This window comes from Perca fluviatilis, chromosome 7 (assembly GCF_010015445.1).
Source record: "Perca fluviatilis chromosome 7, GENO_Pfluv_1.0, whole genome shotgun sequence".
Taxonomy (NCBI): Eukaryota; Metazoa; Chordata; class Actinopteri; order Perciformes; family Percidae; genus Perca; species Perca fluviatilis.
Genome location: NC_053118.1, coordinates 21922603 through 21943037, shown reverse-complemented (window position 1 = coordinate 21943037; position 20435 = coordinate 21922603). Strand labels below are relative to the sequence as shown.

Here is a 20435-nt window from a genome sequence, read left to right as displayed (position 1 = left end):
CTCATGGTCTGACAGTTATCTCTAAGTTGTGTGTTGTCATACTGCATGACATAGGTTTAACTATTCAGCTCCAGGTGAATCATGTCAGGGGGGAGAAAAGAAGACAGAGGGTCCCAAAACTGGAACTGTGACAGACTGTTTCCCCACACCAGTCGGCGCACGTCTCAAGGATTTGACCTTGCACTACAGTATCCTACATCACCACACCCTAGTCCACTGATTGGCCCAAAGTTTCCCCGGCACCGCCCTCAGCTCAGCGGATCCGCCCTTCCAGCGCTCCGCTCAGCCTGTTGCTGCCAAACCAGCTGGCATTTTCAATTGATATCCTGTTAACGACCTTTAATCTCAGGTTTAGTAGGCCTATCTTTTATTACTTTTTAGGAAAGACATCAAGAGTTCAAAACCACCATGCTGGCCACGGAGAAACTCCCAAGAACGTTTCCCCTGTGGAAGTGCACACCTCCCACTCTGCAGACTGTGATTTAACGTTTTTAACCGTTTTTTTTTTGTTTTTTTTGGGGCGGTGGGATGAGCGACTTTAATCAGTTTACCTTAATGCATCAGGCGAAACTCCAGCAGCACGTGACGTAGACTTTTGTTCATGAGTTGTTGAAGCTTGCCTGGGGAAGTTTTTCACCGAGCTCCTCTCTCGGCCGGGTCTCCTCACCTGATTTGCACGCCACTCCCCGCCGGTGCAGAGGCTCTCCGCGGCCCCCGCGGCGGCCAGGATGGGGACACCGGGAGCTCTGCCTGCTTGGAAAGCCACGATTTTCTTCTTTAACTTGATCTCAGCTGCTGTGGCCAAAAGACACGTCGTGTATTGGAATTCTACAAACACAAGGTGAGAAAACACTGTGCGCTGAAAGATGCTCCTTTCCAGTAGCCTATGAGAATACTATTGTTCTCTGCGATCCATCTCACTGCGGCCCAAATGAAGGTTTAATATGAAGAGCAAAATTTGGTTCATTTTGACCTACTTTGCATAGAGCTGGTCTAAACTTGCACAGCCATGCTATTGCTCAACGACCACAATAATTCCTATTAAATGAGTCAGAGTTGTGCTGGTTTAAAGAATCTCTGCTATGCGGCACATCACATCCTTGTTTAGGCTATTGAAGAGGAGCCGGTTTGATTACCTAAAACCTGCACTAACCCAAAAGCTATCGGACAGGTATTTTAGTTAAATGAAGAACCCTAAACGGTGGGGAGCCAGAGTGGCCTGATCTCACCTTCTTCCAGCAGCTATCTTTATCATAATTACTACACTCTAACTCTGGTGTTCACCTGTACACTGCCTTTTGGAGTTAGTTATTATTCTACTTATAGAATGCCAGAGGTAAGGGTTTCTTCCTAAGTGTTTTTTCTAAATAGTGTCCTAGATAGCATTCGGAGGACACAGGTGTATATTAAAGTCTAAAGTGCTGCTGTGCATAAGCGAATATGTAGTTGGATAATGGGAAGGTGTGTGTGTGTTTGTGTGAGTAAAGAGTTGATTGGGGCCATTAGCAAGGCAGAGTGAGGCTCACCTGCTGATCCAGGTGTTCCAGTCTGGGTAATTGAAGGGTTGAGGTGGGAGACATGCAGGGCCAGTAGGGTTACTGCCCAAAATAACATGCTTTCTCACCCGCCTATTTAGAGACTCTCGATCTCCGTAAGGCCTGATTCCCCAAACACTCTTTCAGATGAATTACCTTTTTAGCTAATAGCCGTTTGCCACAGAGACCACTTTTTCAGTGACTGTTTTGTCGTGTATTTTACATTTGTGGATGCACAAATGTACAGAGATATGACTCCTGAGACAGATAATTTCCCCAAGGGCTCCTTTGTCAGATCATCCTGTACTGAGTCAGCCAAGGTTGTGTCCAGTGTGTCCAGGCGGTTAAAACCCAGTCCTGTAATTGGGATCCAACAGAAATGTGGTGGGGAGGAAGACTGTGAGGATTAGGAAGCACCTTCTTGTTCCCCAGGGATTCAGGCATGAATGGTCGCAGTCTGTGGCACGGCCACACAGTTGGCTGCAACACCACACAATCACAATGCCATCAGCATCACGGCGGAGGGTAACCCACTGTGGCAGAGAATCACTCTCATCAGCAACACCACCCAATCACAAAGCTATCAGCGGAGCCGTGATGTTGCACCCGGTCCAGAATCCCCTGGGTGTACTGCTAGGACTCTCTTTCTCTCTCCTCTCCTCACTCTTCATTACCTCCCTTGTTACATCCCACTCTCCTTTTCATTTTTTCGTCTGCACCCCACCCTCCTCCTTCACCCCCTTTATCTCTCATGACTCACTCCTGCCCAGTGATGGATATTGCCGGTGTGATTAGTTGAGCTTCAGTCATTTTCCCATACCATATTTTCTATTAGCTGCCAGCCAGCCAGGTTGTCCAGAGGCCTTTAAATGCAGCCCGGCGACGGAAAAGGAGCATAGGGACTGAAGAGAGATGCTTTTGTTGGCATGACGCTGCACTGTAGGGTCCAGGACTCCACTCATGGCACACAGGGACTCTAGATCACAAAATAACCACATTTGGATTTGTTGTTTATTTGTCCACAGTGTTGTCATAGTTCAGCTATTACTATATTCTCAAGTGTTGAGCTCCTGGCTCATTTCTTAAAGCTGCTCCAATCAGTATTGTTATATTAAAAATAGACCAGCTGACTATATATAATGTAAATGGAGTCTTTCATAATGACGACCACACAGAGAGTTCCCTTTTAGCTCCACGGAGCGTTTTAGCATCTTTCAGCTCATTGTTTTAGTTTAAGAGCCAAGAACTGTTTTTATTCAGTTTCACTGCTTTCATCACAGTTGCTTATAGCGAAATAGCTCTGATAAAGCCACTTTAAGCTACTTTGTCATCACCAAACGGCAGTTAGCAACTACTAGAGCATTTAGCTGCTAAAGAGCCGGATATTTCTCTCAGAAGTTGGTGAAGAACAAAACAGGGCAAATATTGGTGAATGAAGTTTGGACTTATACATTCACCAGCTTGCCAAAAACATGAAATGCTATTGTTGGTCTGTGTCTACTAGCAACCCGGTCTCACTCGAAGGCGTACAAATAACACGGGTTTCTACCTGTGAAATACATGCAATGTGTATGCGAAAGTGAAATTCTACGTGCATTACAGACGCGGAGCGCTCCAATTGAAGTAATTGGGACCGGTGCGTTTTATATGCACGCAGCTCGCGTCACCACGTTGTGTGTTATCGCGAGAACAGCATCACACACAAAAACATAGATATGGTTGGGTTTAGAAAAATAATGCAGGGAAAGGCTTTAGTAACACAAGAAAGTCACAAAAACACACTAATAAACGGTTGGGTTTAGGGAAGAAACATTGGGGAAGGCTTAACAAAAAAACACTACAAAGTCGCAAAAACGCGCCACATAAACACGCTAATAAACGGCCTAACAACAAAATAAAAAAACACATGCTGAAAATCGCCAAACACGGGATGCTGAAAATCGGCAAACACGGGACGTGAACCCCGGTCTCCTGGGTGAAAGTCCTGTATTTTACCCATTCACCACCCCAACCAACCTCCTCACGCGGTCCCACGTCCCTTTATACTATAAGCGCAGTGGTTTCCATTACTGTAATTGGAGCGCTCCACGTATCTACTGTACAAACAATTTCACTTTCGCGTACACATTGCACGTATTTCACAGGTAGAAACCCGTGGTATTTGTACACTTTTCAGTGAGACTGGGCTCCTACTAGGTCTGTAAATAGGCATGTGTTTGCTAACACCAGAACTTTACAAGCTAATATGTCAATGTAGAGTTTTCAAAATCAATTAATGAAGATTTAAATCCATCTTACATTTATTGGAACATATTAGCAGAATTTGTTGTTTGTGCCCTGCTGGAGCTTCTGCCCCTGCTACCTGACCCCTGATAAGCGGTTGAAGGTGGATGGATAGATGTATTGTTGATGTAGGAAATTCACTGGAAAAATAACTCAAGAGGAGCTAGCTGCCGTTACAGCTAGCTCTACATTACATTAATGCTTGGCTCATATATAACATAACTGTAGCTGCCAAGCAAACAGGCCCCTCTATAATACAGATGACAGAAGACATTCTCTGGCCATCACCTTTACTTTGACATCTAGATTTATGGTTTTAATGAAGCTGGGGCAGTGAAGTGGAGACTGAAGTGCCTTGTTGCTCTGCTCTTCGCTGGCTAATATGAATGTAACAAAGGCTCTGCGTAGCACTTTAACTGGCACACATTTAGCACCCTCCAGATTGAAAAATGGAGCTCTGAAATGGAAGTGATAGACTGACTGCAGGGTCAGCGTCGAACATCAAGGAATCAAGATACCCTGGCCTCTTTTATTGTGGGGCTCAAGTGGTTCGATTGCCCTTTTATGATTTTATGAACAGCGTTTACGATCGTTCTTGGTTTTATCATGGTGTTTCTCTCAGAGCGATAGTTCCTTATTAGAAGAGAAATTATCTTGTACTTCCTAGAGCAGTTAAAAGGTTGGTAAAATATAACCACGGTGCTCTAAGCTTGAGTCTGCTGACAGTATACCTCAGTTGTCCCCTGCGTAGCAAGCTCAGACTAGTTTATTGGCGTATTCAGCCCCCTCCTCTGTGCCATGGTGTGCTTTAAAACCTGTTGACCAGCCTATTTGCTGATACAAAAGTGTCTGCCTTTTGTGCTACATTCATCTTCATAAATTCACTCAGGATCTGTCAGGAAGTTTACTCAGAGCACCAAAACTTTAAGGATTTAATTCCCTTTTTGTTGTTGCAAAAGATGGTTTGAAGGAGGCTTTTGCCATCTATAAATGAGCTGCTCATACATCTATAACAAGAATAAATGTCACCCAAACCAGAGCCATAAATGAGCTACTCCAATTCCCTGTCCTCTGACTTACCCTTGGTCACACAGGACTTTCACCCAGGAGAGCCGGGATCGCGTCACGCGTGTGGCGTTTTTCAGCAGTTTTTAATGTTTTTTATTTTAGGCCTTCCCCAATGTTTCTTTCCAAAACCCAACCGTTTATGTTTTCCTAAGCATGTTACGCTGGTCACCGTCATGTTTTTGTTGTTTTTTTCCGTGTTTTTGTCGGGGGTTTTTGTGTTACTAAAGCCTTTCCCAATGTTTTTTCCAAAACCCAACCTTGGGATAGCTCAAAATGCGTACAGATAACACGCCATTTGGCTTTAGGAAAGTGGCGTGTATGTTTACGCAAAGTAATGATGCCATGTTGACTTTCCAGTAGAGCAGTGGATTAGCTGGGTTTCAATTGGAGGTAAAGTGTTTTACCCTTTACATAGAGAGATACGACAATACAGGAATATTATAACTATTTTTTCTTACCTGTATCCTTATCTCTTGCTCACACTGGAAGTCACTCTGCAAGTTTAGACACAGACCTTAAAGCATTTACAACAACACCAGACCCCTCTGAACTCTCTCTCTCTCTTTCTTTCTTCCTGTCTGTGTCTCTCTCCCCTCTTCTGACAAAAGCTCAGGGCGAGCTCTAAGCCAGTGAAGCATGTTTAATCGGTGCGTGAGGAGATGAATATTTGTATTGGTTTTCTGTATCTTTATTGAAAGCAGCCCTCATAAGTCTTTTGTGTAATTTCTGCTCTGTTTATGCATCATTTCCCTTTTGTGTGTACTCATGAATGATAGTTTAAATACCAAAGTAAATCACATTCTGCATACTATACCTTCTCACACACACACACACAGACACACACACACACACACACACATCTGATCTGTGGGCAAGCAGACACATGACAGTGCTTGTAATTGTGTCTTGTCAGAGGAGATGATTGCACTTCTAGATTTTGTGTGTGTGTGTGTGTGTGTGTGTGTGTGTGTGTGTGTGTGTGTGTGTGTGTGTGTGTGTGTGTGTGTGTGTGTGTGTGTGTGTGTGTGTGTGTGTGTGCGTGCAAATGACTGTATTTCTCGTACTGCCTGCTATCTGTCCTCACTGTCTGTCTCTGTACTAATCTCTGTCTTCCCCTGGTAAATGATTAACATGGAGAACCTGGCTGAACTATAATCAACAAACCCACAGTGAGGTAATTACCACTTTATTCCCTGTCCTGCTAACAAAGTAATCTCTCTCTCTCTCTCTCTCTCTCTCTCTCTCTCTCTCTCTCTCTCTCTCTCTACTCATCTGTCATCTAACTGTATCAATATCTCCCTCCTTTTCTGTCTTTCTGTGTCAATGCCTATTGTTTCACTCGCTGCTGTGCTCTGTGTAGATCCAGAGTTGTGTTTGTTAGTCTGATTGTGTACCTTATCTATCTCTGTAAATGTGCTTTGTTTGTTTGTTTGTGGTATTGAGTGTATTATCTGGAGGTAAACTGTGGATGAGTTAACTTTGTGTACATTTAAGCTTCTTCATCTCTGTCGGGAAAACTGTGTGTGTGTGTGTGTGTGTGTGTGTGTGTGTGTGTGTGTGTGTGTGTGTGTGTGTGTGTGTGTGTGTGTGTGTGTGTGTGTGTGTGTGTGTGTGTGTGTGTGTGTGTGTGTGTGTGTGTGTGTGTGTGTGTGTGTGTGTGTGTGTGTAAACAAAACCCAGAAATGCACCAAGATGCCCAGCCTTATTCAAGCACACACATGTTTTGATTCATTTGTGATCTCGCACATGATTTGTGTTTTTTACTAGTTTCAGAGATTTCTCTTCTGCTCACAGCAAGTAGTGAAAGTGTCTTTGACTGGAAAAACTCTCAATTCCGGCCAGCGGTGTGCAGCTGTGGGAACATTTACCAACCGCTGTGCCGGCCTCCCGTCTAAATAGGTCATTGTTTTGTTTCCACTTGTTAGTTGATTTTAGGTGTGACTAAAGTGTTGGAGGGAAAAGGCATGTTATTGCCTTTGGATGCTTAGTTTTTTAAAGGTGGGGCGTGCAGATAAGAGTATTGTGCAGCCACGTTTTTTTTGCTCTAAAGTGTCACGTGGGATCACTTTGTGTCAAGTTTACAGGTGTGTGTATATCTGTGTAAAATCAGTAATCCTCCCATTTTTATATATATTACATATTTTGTTATGTTAAACCCAAGAGTGAAAGCCAACATAAAAGTTGCACGACAAAAATAATCTTTGCAACTGAATTGAGCACACACACACACACACACACACACACACACACACACACACACACACACACACACACACACACACACACACAAACAGGCACACACAGAGGAAGATTCAAGCACACTGTGTTGAAAATGAGGTTTAGGCAGAGGCCTAGCGGTGAGGATGTCTGTATTTAAATGGATCAGATAGTCACAGTGTGGCTTGGAGCCGTCGGAGCAGACATGGTGTACAAGCATGAAAGGACGGCGGCTCTCTCCTCCTGGTCAGGATATTTAGTCAATCGATACCAATTTAACACCCAGATATTATCGCCGGCTCCTCGCATTATCACCAGACTGCATATGGACCCATCTCTCTCCCAATTTCTCTTCCTACGCTGCCCTGTTTCTCTGTGTACACACATACATCAATATTAGGTTGCATTAAGCTGTAATAAGCTGCATTGTACAAAGGTTTCCATTGGCGTGGAACAGCTGTGGAATGAAATGAGGTTCAGCGATGTCTGCCGCTTGGTTGGCACAGCACAGCCTGGCTTTGGCACAAAATGGCTGCTGTGCTATCGGTGTGAAGAGGGAGGTTATGGTGGTTAAGCGCTGTTGGTGAGCACCGAGCGGGAGCGCATTCATTCATTCATTAATTCATTCATGGCACACAATGACCTGGTATTGTTGTAGATGTCAAGCCAACTGTGTATTTCTGTGACAAAACAGCAATTAAATTGTGGCGTGAGAATATGTAAACTCAAAATGTGGGAAACACTGTTGACTTAAGCTTGACCAAAATCACACAATCTGCTGGTTGTTTAGACAATACGTGCATTTTTGAATTACACACACACATTTAATTGTATTAAAACATGTTGACATTTTTCAATTAATAAACACAATGATGATGATTTTTATTCTGTTGTGTAAAGTGCTGCAGCGTTATTTAAAGCCTGAAATGTTTGACTATTATTCTCTTCTGTTTGCTTGGATTGTTTTCCCCTTCAAACACTCACAATTACAGTTACATAGACAGGCATGTACACATGCACACGCACGCACACACACACACACACACACATGCGCACACACACGCACACACACGCACACACATGCACACACATGCACATACGCAAGACAGGCAGACACGCACCCTCTCAAGTACATATAACCTCACACAATGCTCTTCCACTCAGCTCAGAAATCCTGCCAAGAGGCAACCTGGGAATTCCCTGAGACAGAAATTGAATTAGTATTGACCCAGGCAGAGCAAAAGGCTGTAGCAGGAACGTGGATTGTTGTACCATACAGGGTCCTCGCTGCCAGCAGGACACTGAGACATGCCATCATACCTCAAGTCTTCAAAGGTGCTCAAGAACAGTCACTCCAAAGCTCTTTTGCTGCCTGTGTGTTGTCTATAGATAATGTTCACCAATAGTTGCTGCAGTTTTCCTTTATCTCCAAGAACAGAGAGACATGCCAATGTCTATTTTACTCAACAAACCTGATGAATCCTGTGAAGAAACACAGTTAATTTTTTTGTTTATATGAACTTATGAAAAATATTGATACAGGTCTTTCAGTATTAATTACTTCAGTTTTGGTCACTACATGAGTCCTGTCGTTGGCAGCCAGGGAGGAAAGAGCATCAATTTTCTACCTTTTTTATTTTATTTTTATTTTTTATAAAAAACCCTCAAAAATCTCGTCATAAATCTTTGAAAATCTGAGTAGTGTTTTACAAGCCACAAATTTGGACACGGTGCTAAAGTAAGTGTCCATGTGTATGACATACTTATACAATTTTAGACATGTGTTTAATATGCATTTGGATGCATTTGTTTTCTGTTTCAATGTAAAAACTATAAAGAAGTAGTTTTAAGTAATGTTTTTTTCTAAGATTTGGTGTTGGAAAAAGTATTGTTCTTATTGTTTTATTAACAATAAAACAAAACAATGTTAAATGTGTACCTCTATAATAACAATAATGGGAGTTGGCATTCTGCAATGGAAAAGCATTATGAAGAATAAAAAGCATTTTGTTTTTAAATGTAATCAATCATGCAGATTCTATTACAGGTCTAAAGCAGAAAATGCACTGCAATAATTCTCACGTTTTGCTCGCGTCAGTTGCTGTCTTTGACCTGCCAGCTTGTTGGGCTTTATTTATTGATTTAGTGTGTGTTAATTATATCTTCTACAAATCCTTCTTTCTTGTGAGCTAGCATGTAGGTTGCAATGTCATTTGCTCGCTGCAGCACAGTGTGTCTTGACTTGAGATAGTGTGCATCCAGAAGCGGTAGAGTAGAGATGGAAGAGGGCGTCTTCACACCAGAACAAGCTTTATGGACTAATAAACCTGCTAGAAAGCACAGCTCCATTCCACTTTATCTAGACGCAACAAAGAGACACTTACGTGTGTGTGTGTGTGTGTGTGTGTGTGTGTGTGTGTGTGTGTGTGTGTGTTTAGGGGGTGTATACCTGTTGTGTATGGCACCTTAGAAATTATTCTCTGCTTATCAGAATTATATTCTCATGAAAAGAGCTTCAAATAACACTTTCTGTCAGCTGTATTCCAGTTTCTTAAAAAAACACCTTTCATCCTGTGCTTTGTGATTTCCAGAGGAGATGACAAATGTGATGATATTTTGAATCTACTGTATGATTTTTGGGAGACTTTTCCATGGTGGAACAAAGACTAATATTATTTTGCCATTGCCTCCCAGAAGTATGGCAGCACAGCCTACTTTCCAGCCCCCAGTGATGTGAAACAAACACACACACACACACACACACACCACACACACACACATTCCTCTTCTTTGTTTCTTTTTGGGCTGGCATACGCATACCACAAACACATCACATATGAATATACACACTCCCTCTCTGCTTCCTTTTTCTCTTCAGCCCCCAGAGATTGTAAAAACATTAGTCCTGCAGTGGTGGGAGCGAGGGATGGAGAGTGCGTTAAGGAAAAGATAGTAAGGAAAGAGTCAACAGATTTCCACTCCCTAAACCGTTTGGGAAGGCCCCCAGGGATGGAGGGATGAGGTGAGAGGGAGAGAGGGAGAGATGGAAGAAAGGATGTCAGCAGGAATTACTATCACTGTCACAAGCAGGCGTGAGAAGCAACCCCCCCTCTCCTCCCCTCCCTCCGTACCAACACACACACACAGGGGCTCACACACACGCACACTTTGTGACGCAGGCTCGTATACAGGTGTGGTACAAAGACACACACACACACGCTCTACCAATAGTACCATCGCCCTGCCTGCATACACACTCGCACACGGCTGCTCAGGCTCTGGGGAGAGCCCGAGTAGGAATCGCACCCATTTAGAACTGACACACTGTGTGTGTGTGTGTGTGTGTGTGTGTGTGTGTGTGTGTGTGTGTGTGTGTGTGTTGACTAAGCATATTGTGTGTGTGTAATGCATGTTATAAAAATTACAGTAGAGTCTCTTTACCCTAGTAAAAAAAAAAAAAAGTACAAAATATGAATGGTATGTGGTATCGTATGCTTTTTCAAACATGCCTGTGCTCAGATTTTTCTTAGGCTTACAGTAAGATGATAAGATATGGTTTTTGCGTGCGAGTGTGTGCCAGCATATTTGGATGTTATTTTTGTAGCAATAACCAGTACCACATGATCTCTGGGTGTGCAGTAATGCGCAGCTTGATTCTGTCTCCTGGTACTCTTGACTGGTATTTTTTCTCTCTGCTTCCTTGTTCTTTTTTCTGCCCTTGCTCCTCTTTTTTTTTTTTTTTTTTCTTCAACATTTTGTTCCAATCAGATCTTTTATTTATGAGTTCAATTTTTTTTTTAGAATTAGTTCTTTGATCAACCAGCAGTTGTGCAGCTAGATGAGCGCAGTATGGCGCATATGCTATTGCTTTTGTGGAATGCTAAGGTAGCTCGTACCATCTACACTTGACAGGCTGCTGACACGTTAGTATGCAGAGTAGGGATGTACTGGACAAACAGTAAACCTACCTTACCTTGTGGCTAAGTTGATTAAATTGTTTTAAGTTTATCTTTTTAAATATTCATTTAATGATTTCATTTTTTGATGAATGACTCTTTGCCATTGTCCAAATGTATGTTTTTTTTATATTCATCAGAATTGATCAGATGGCTGTAATTCACAGTCTGAGAGCATCCAGAGTAGTGGTGGTGCTGTTGTGCTGAATGGAACAGAGGTAAATAGCCTTGTCCCAAATCTCCATAGCTGTGGCCTTGTAGCAGGAGAACTCATGAATCTCATTGCTCTCCTATTCAGTTGGAAATGGAGTTCTTATACGCAGCGCGCTTCTCAAAACACTGGAAACGCTGCGTGTTTTATGATTGTGGAATTAATCTGTGTGTCCCAAAATACACCCGTTGACAAATGCCTAGTCATGGAAGTCAAAAAATGCCTTACTCACTACATTTTTTACATTTACGGAGGTTCCCTGATGGATTTCTTTTCAGAACAGCAAATTGTTCGGAGTGTTGTTGTTCTTTATCAAAGGTAGATACTGAATATCTAAACAAGTGGGGTTTTGTGGTATTTTGCTTACTTTGCAACTGATTTGCAGTGGACTTTGTGTTACTATGAAGAAAAAACCCTCTCTCGCACCGTACCTCGTGTGTGTCAATCTTTCGGGTCTTTGTGATTCATTACTTAAAGTAGCGGCCAGTCATCTTTAATCCCAAATTAATCAATTAATCCCAGTCCAGCGTAAGGTTTTTGTTGTTAGCACTATGTCAGACCACAATCTGCACTTCTCCTCTTGACCCTCACCACTTCCTCCTCTACACCGCCCCCCCCCACCCCTTTCCTCTTATTGTGTCTAAACCCTTCATTGGTGTTGTGGAACTTAACTGGCCTTTCTAAGAAATTCAGGAGCTTCCGGCCTTGAGGCAGAGAATGGCGGCCAGTTATAGAAGCCCAAATGTTGAAAGCATGAATTTAATTTCACACGCTGCAAAGCAATGGATAAGCTAATGTAGTGGAGCTGAATATGCTGTATTGATTTTATAAATAACCCATGTTCAGTATCCTTGAAGTCAGTGGACAGATTTTGTTCAAATGTTTCAATAATGTTATTTCTAGTTGTTGTTTTTTAGCTGATTGTTATTAGGCATCAGTGTGAGTGTCCTACCTCTGGTCCAAATATGTGTTCATGTGTGTGAGTGCGGGGGCGGGTGGGTGGGTGGCTGTGCGTGACTAGAACAGGACAAAGCTGGCTGCCTTGAGGGGGAATAAGGGGGACCTTCCATGCCCCCGACGCACAGAGCGATATGAATCTTAACCGTTGTGACGGAGAAAGATGGAGAGGGAGAGAGAAGCATGGATAGGCTGTGAGGGAGGGAGAGGGGGCCAGTTTAGACTCCTGGGATTCCAAAGCAGTGACCGTGAAAGTGCTTAGATAAACAGAGAGAAAGACGGAGAGGGGAGGGCGAAGTGGGTGAAATGGTGGTGGAAGAAGCAGTGGAGGGAGGAGAGGACGAGAAGGTGTAGGCATGCTGACAGGGGGAGGAAATAAGACCTGCTGAAGATGGGGTGAAAGAAAGCAGATGGGAGTGAAACCAAGTATACAGTATAAGTTTTTAAATGGGTTCAGCAGGAGTCAGAGGGACGGGAAGCGGCCAGCTTACCCTATTTACTCCTTAACTCTTGTGCCTCTCCAATCTCTTTCTCTCCATCTTCTTCTTCCCTCTGTTTAAATAATTCAGCCATGTTAGCTATATTAGGGCAAGTTTTCTTGACGTGTGTGTGTGTCTGACTGACTGGAGGAGAGCTCAAGACTTCTAACTGGCCATTCCTCCACTAACAACCAGCAAATAATCACACACAGAGAGAAAGCGAGAGGGAATGCACACCTGGGATGAATAGTCTATGTTGCCTATCCAGCATTGACCTTCACATCATGGAGAGAGACAAAAACAGAGCGCAAGAATGGGAAAGAGACTGTCTACGGCATCAGAAGTTTGACCCACTTATTAAATGATGGATTTTCAAAGCCAAGTCTGATTAATTGGCTGAGTGTATTTGCTTTGCGAACGCCCTTTTCACTATAGTGAAGTGTGTGTGTGTGTGTGTGTGTGTGTGTGTGTGTGTGTGTGTGTGTGTGTGTGTGTGTGTGTGTGTGTGTGTGTGTGTGTGTGTGTGTGTGTGTGTGTGTGTGTGTGTGTGTGTGTGTGTGTGTGTGTGTGTGTGTGTTTAAGGGGTGTTTCTCGCATGTCCTCCTTAACCCACTTACACAGGTGGGCCCTGCTGACAGACCTGAGACACAGATAAGTGTAGTTAAGTATAGTTAATATAATAGATGAGGGTGTGGAATGTATACTGCTAAGACAAGGGGACTCTGCAGGAAATAAAAGGGAAAAGAACATATAATAATCTTTTTAACAAATCAAGACAAAACTATAAAAGGTTATATTAAAACAGTTTATTAGGTGCTGTATTATGTGTCTCATGGAAAAAGTATAATTATTACAAACACTGCTACAAATATGGGTTGTATTTGGTTGAATGCCAATTAGCACATTTGTTGCGTATAAAAGAAGTCTGGCAAGCCGTACTTTAGTATGAGTTTGTAAAGCAACTGACAGCTGCAAAGTGGTCAAATCATCTTAAAACCACCAACATCGTAAAATAAAACCCTCAAAACTCACAACAGCATACAAAGACAAACAAGCTGCACTAAAAAGAGGACCAGAGATGACACGTTGAAACTAACCAACGTAGGGTTGAAACACATTTTTATTATAGTATTTAAATGGTGAACATTTTCCCAAAGCCCAAGATAACATCTTTATGTTTTTTTATCCCAACATTTTATCATCTTAAATCCCAAAGATATTCAATCTACAGTATAATGAGATTTAACAGAGAAAAGCTGCAAATCTATAACTGGAGAATTTTAGTTTTCTGTCGACAGAATAATAATTAGCATAATTCAGCTTTAAACCAACAAACAAACAAAGTATAAATTGTCTGTTTTTTGTAATGAAATATTTATTGTAGCCCATTTTTTTTTTTTTTTTTAATCATTAGAAAAAAGATCGCCCAGTTCGCCTTCAGCTATATACACCACCTGCCACTTTGGCATGAACCCAATATGACTGACCTTTGTGTGTTATTTACTTCAAAGTAAACATTCATTTATCAACACTCTTTATTTAGCTAGACTTATCTGCTCTGATACGGTGTGCAAGACTGAAGGGCCCAAACAGCAAAGTTGGAACATAAACATGAGACAAATGATGTTGACACAGTGGCTCAGCCCAGCTGCCACGTTGTAGCAATACACTTGATAGATTTCATAAATAGTTTGAATCATGGCTTTTTGTGTCCACCCATCATCGCTGTCCCTGTCTTCCTCTGTCCGTCCTGTCAGTGTCTGAGCGGTGAGGTACTGTAGCTATATTCAGGTTTATGTATTCGAGCCTGGCACCTGTACAGATCAGCCCTGTATTTACACTGCAGCTCCATTTAGACTGCAGGAACACGGAGAGCACTCATTACTCTGAGGTTTAGGCTATCCGACAGAGGGACGCAGAAAAAAAGACGGATGGAGCGAAGGATGGATGGGTGGGGCATTGGCTTGGCACCAATCCCAGCTTGGGATTGGTTGTTGTCCTGGCAACGGCACGTCTGACCTTATTTACCCCCTCGCACACCGCTCGCCTTACGTGCACTCTGCTCTCGCCCATGCGCATTTCTTTCACCGCACACTTTCCCCGTCACTCTTCCCTGCTTGAGAGCTGAAACTTCTTCTTGTGGCCTTTTTTCCCCTCCCGCTCCTCCGTACAAGTGTGGCCACTTCCACGCAGAGCAGGTGAGGGAGTCAAGTCAGAACACTTAAAGCTGCTGGAGGGCATAGTGAGTGAGGCAACATTTACAGTGTTTTTAGTCGTTTTTGGGCGAAAAGAAAAACGAACCATAGACTGTGTGTCTGCACTCTTGTCCATTTATATTGTGGACAGTAATTTCATACCTCCAGAAAAGTCGCTGGAAAGCTTATTTTAGGATCAGACAAGACCACACATGGAGAGCGGTGCCTATGCATGACAGAGCTCTGCCACAAAGGGAGATGATGGTTTCTGCAGACCTGCAGCTGTATCAAAATGGTTCCGATGGATTGGTTTTCCATACTGATGGGTCCTGTGGGCCCGGATCATGCAATTTTCCTCAGCTCTTGACGGCCGTAGCTATACATCCTGTTGTGCTGCTGAGTCCCACAGAATGGACACACATACACACACAGAGGAGGACCTATGCCATAACAGGCAGAAAATAGGGTCCGTCTTTACCTGAGGCAGAGAATTCCTCAGGGCCTGAAGCAGCAGGTGTGTGCGTTTGTGGGTCCAGGAGGCAGCCTGCTGATCCACACAGTTTGAATGCCCAGTGTCTCCTGGTCATTTAATGGAGCCTGCAGGGCAAGAAAGGTGCAACCAATCACTTCATCTAGGCTTTACACACACACTCACGGCCATCGCTTATACACCAAATTCATATTGATATATGATGCTGTGCGATGTGTGTGTGTGCTCTTATCCTTTTACCCTTATGAGGGCAGAGGCTGTAGGTTTTTCTGATGGTACAGGGCTTCCCCCTGGGGAATTGTTTAGCTGAGGCCGTAAACCAATCAGATCTTAATGCATATACAGTGTGTGTGTGTGTGTGTGTGTGTGTGTGTGTGTGTGTGTGTGTGTGTGTGTGTGTGTGTGTGTGTGTGTGTGTGTTTGTGTGTGTGTGTGTGTGTGTGTGTGTGTGCTCAGAACTTGCATGGAAAGAAAAACCACACACCTAAGTGGATAGAGAAGGAAGAGGGGGAAAAAGAAGAAGGGAAGTTAGGATACGGTCCACATTTGGAGATTAGGAGTCCTAGAAAATAAGCAAAACGTCTGGTGTAGCGGGGAGAAACACTTCCTGCTGACCTTGAAGGAAACACACACACACACACACACACACACACTCACGTAGGCATACCAAACAGGAAAGAGCAGATAAGAGCAACAGCTTGTTCCCGTTAAGTCCCTCTTTCCTCGCGATGAGGGGTGGTTGATCACCATCTTTGGCCACAGTTTGATGACACCAAATTTAAAGAGGCGGGGTTTGTAGAGTGTTGAGATAGTGAGGTTGAAGGAGGGTGGTAAAGGGATTTTTCTGGCCAGTGGCCAGCTGGGCAGGCGGGGTGGTGGGGGGGCCCCAGATGGTCAGAGGTAGGGGGTGAAGTCCTTGTTTGTGCGCGTTGAGGGGAGTAAGCACCAGGTTAGACACAACATTAGTGTTTAGGGCCTGGAAAACAGCATGGCTTTGTGTGGATGGGGGCACAGCTCATAACGAGGAGGTGTGTGTGTGGGGGGGGGTCCTGCTATGTTTTACATCTGTGCAGAGAAAGATCCAGGTTTCTTGGAAATGGTGCAATATCAAGTAGATGAAGTCTCTCTCTTTGCCTCTCGCTCTTTGACTCATGGGTGAAGCACTACAGGTGTATGATTCCTTTTTTGTTTCTTCCTCTGAAGATAGGATAGCCTGTGGAGCATGAGGTCACTGACGCTTTGGAGACCTCAAGGAAAGAATGTTCTCCCTCTTTAGTTCTGCCTTGTTCCCCCTTTCCTCCTGTACTGTCTTTGGGCTCTTTTTGTCATGAGCTTCCCTCACACTTTCCATCAATTATTCCCCACAGTACAGCACTGTTTTTCCCCATGAAAGGGTTCTGAAGTCTGGTCTTATTCACCTGCCAACATTAGAATGCATTGGTGTTTAGGTGTGTACGTTTTTCTTCAGCCCCTCTCCAGTCAGACCTGTGTTGAGAAATGTTTGCACGTAATTCTTTGTGATTTAGTTACCGGCTGTCACCAGAAAGTGGCACAGCAGAAATCATTAGTAAGTCTCCCCAAAACAGGTGGAGCTGAAAGGTTGGTTACAGAGTAAGCAGAGCTAGTAGGCAAGCTACTGTGGCTGGTGAGGTGTAGCAACTAGCCTCTATATCCCACCAAGCTTGGTTGCTAATGGGCAATAAGTTAAAACAACTGCAAACTATGCAGTTTATGGAAGAGTTTATAGTCTGGCAGAGCAGAGTTGTATAAAGTTCAATGGTGTAACAAAGCTACTCCGGTTCTCCCTCCCCCTAAAGGTTAGCAGTAGCTAGACAGTTTGCAGTTGTTCAGCAGTGCAACATTTTCTGTTAAAGTTCACTAGAATTAAAGACAAAAGCTCTGCAGAGATTTACTTAGTCTCAGCAGTTCCATTTAAATGGATTTCGACCATAAACACAACTGTGACTCACCTGACACATCTACTCATCTGTCATCATGCAGTAAATCCCACCCATCTGTGACACCTAAACTAAAATAAACAATACCATTTCACAAAATCATCCTCCTAGAGAGCACCAAACCCCCTCCCATTTCACCAGAAGTATTACTACAGCACCCACCATAGAGGTTGAAGCTGTGTCATGCTATGCCCAGCCAAGGCACAGTGACCACAGCGTGCTGTGCCCAGTCAGCATAGTGACCAGAGTTAGCGATCAGCCTGCTGTGATTGACCACAGAAGAACTGAGGCTCCACCAAGCCTTTCAGCCTCCTGTCGTCACTACGAGGAACCAACTGACTTTTCCTGTGGCCTTGTTATCGTTCCCTCACAAGCATGAAAGTGTTTATTAAAACTACAGTATCTACAGTAACCATTCATTTGGGATGCATACTACAGTGTAAGCATGTTATTAGCATTTTCCTTGTACTGTAGTAGAATATTTGTAGCCCCCATGTTTATGTGCAGTACATGCGTTAAGTGCCCAAGTGTATTCAGTATGCATAGTACGCTGCTGCTGTGCTCGATCGAGTATCTGCTCTGTATTCCTGAAGCCGTGTTGTGGGATTGTTGCTCCTTTAATTATTCTCTCATATTAAAGGATCAAAGGTCTCTGCCACAGTCAACCCCCTGCATTTCATTATAACTGCGTGTGCACACACGCACACGCACGCACACACACACACACACACTAACATGGACATACATTGGTAGGACATTGGTTATGTTTAATTTTTGCATTTTGAATGTCATATCCTGCAATTATAAAAAGGATAAATGTTAGCCTTTTCAAGTACTCCATTGAAGAGCTCAGCATGTTACTTTTGATTCGGCTCCTCTGTGAGAGTTTTCTTTATCAACCAAGAGCTTGCACCATTTCTCAGAAGGGTGTCACTGATCACCCTCTGGCATGAGGGATAGTGCATGTTTTATTCTCCTGAAGTTGTGTGTGTGTGTGTGTGTGTGTGCGTGTGCGTGCGTGTGTGTGTGTGTGTGTGTGTGTGTGTGTGTGTGTGTGTGTGTGTGTGTTCATTCACTGCTTCAATTGCCCTCACCCTCTGCTCCAGCACAGGACCAAACCAATCCTCTCCTTCACTTCCAGAGGATTCTCCTGCTGATTGGCTGCTCTAGCACTCTGTTCTTTTACACCCACAGCCCTTCGGTGCTACCATGATGCCCCTGTGCTGTCACCACTCTGCTGCATGGTGGCTGGCAGGAGGGGAGGATGCTGTAAATGTAATTGGGGCATACCCAAGCCTACCAGGGCCAGAGAGAGGGAACAGGGAGGAAGGAAGGGAAGAGGATAGAAAGAGGGCTGACAGTTTGACATCAGTAGCACGCCGTCTCTGTAATTGCTGGCGTGCGTATGGTGCGGGCCAAGGTTGGAGGCTTGTGGGAGGAAAATGGGGTAATGTAGGATAGAGAGGAGTCAGAAATAGGAGGGAGAATAGGGGGGAGAGATCGAGGAGAGGGAGGCGGTGAGGAGGAGTGCAGATTGGGGGGTGGGTGAGGGGGAAACAGGACCTGAGCAGTGCAGAAGAATCTTGAGGTGAATGACATGTATAGCAGGGGGTGCATCATGTTGACACAGCACACGTCTATTATTACACACACACACACACACACACACACACACACACACACACACACACACACACACACACACTCTTCCACAGCTGGTGCACCTAAGTAAACATTTCTCTGTCTCGAACAAGCTTCAGAGAGCATAGTGCAAAGAGTAAGTGTGTGTGTGTGTGTTGTGTGTGTGTGTGTGTGGTGTGTGTGTGTGTGTGTGTGTGTGTGTGTGTGTGTGTGTGTGTGTGTGTTCATTCGTTCAATTCTTGTGAACTCTTACACTGGCTTAATATGCATTTGTGTTCCCTTAACCAGACAATCAAGTTCTTTTGTTCGGCTGTAATTAGCACACACAGGTAATAGAGCTATCGGGACGTGGCCACACACACACACCCATGCGACATTTAGAGAGAGGATATTGATCAGAGGAGAGTGTGTGTGTCCTGAGCAAAGCATCCCGATCAATGGTGTCCTGTCGCGTTGATAGATCACCAATTCTGCACGATAGCTATTGAGCAGGAAGCAGCTTTTGGTGAGACCTGCCTCCAGGGTCTCACCTGCATCCACCACCACACACACACGTTTCTGCTCCATTATCTCACTCAGAAATATGCACCACTGCGCCCACTTTTGGGTTCAAAATTAACAAAAAAACGCTGATTTCTATTTCAGTTTTTTTAGTCGCGCCATATGCTCTTGTCCTTTCTGCTCTCTATGCTCCATCCATCTTTGACACCCTCTGAAGATTTGCTGGACCATCTCAGTCTCCTGCTTCCTGTCATGTCGAACTGTTTCATTTCAGTTTTTTTCATCATCTCTGTCTCCTCCTCTCTCTCTCTCTCTCTCTCTCTCTCTCTCTCTCTCTCTCTCTCTCTCTCTCTCCTCTCTCTCTCTCTCTCATTTATTCTTTTGGTCTCTTCTCTGTCCGCCTACTTAACTTAAGACTACTCCGCTGTCTACCGCCATCCTCCCCTCCCCATTCCGCGGTCTTTTTTCCTTTCTATGTTCCTCTTCACTGACTCCCAGCACTCCCTTCCTCTCTCCTCCGCTCTGTCACCCCTCTATAAAGACTCCCACTGATGGACCTGAACCTTCTGCCCAAGCCACATTCTGCCCCTCTTTCTTTTCTCCTGCGCTCCATGTGAAGAGGAGCCCAATTAAAGTCCGTCTCCTCTTTTTCTTCCACTCAGTTGTTCTCCTCTCTGTGTGTCTGCACTCAGACACTCTGGGGTCGCTAATTAAAACACTTTACTTTCTTTTCTTTTTACTCCAGTTTTTTTTTTTTTTTTTTTTTTTTTTAACCTGTTCTTCTAACTTTCCTCTTCTGTTGGCTTTCTTGTTCATTTTCTTGTGTTCCATCTATCTGCTCCAACATGTCTCTACAGCTCTTTTTTCATCAGTCTCCATCTGTCTTCCTCTGGGCCTCATCACAGTGTCACTCAATCACTCGCATTCCTTCCCTCCATTTGTCA

General features: G+C 43.9%; 1 protein-coding gene across 1 annotated transcript in view; it reads left to right on the top strand.

Moving 5' to 3' along the window:
- Positions 1–287: 287 nt before the first annotated feature.
- si:dkey-246i14.3 (ephrin A4) overlaps positions 288–20435 on the top strand; it is a 31677-nt gene continuing 11529 nt past the window's right edge. Inside the window, exon 1 of the mRNA XM_039807107.1 lies at positions 288–841. Coding sequence (XP_039663041.1) covers positions 729–841 — 113 coding nt within the window. The 5' untranslated portion in view covers positions 288–728. The remainder of the gene's footprint in view (positions 842–20435) is intronic.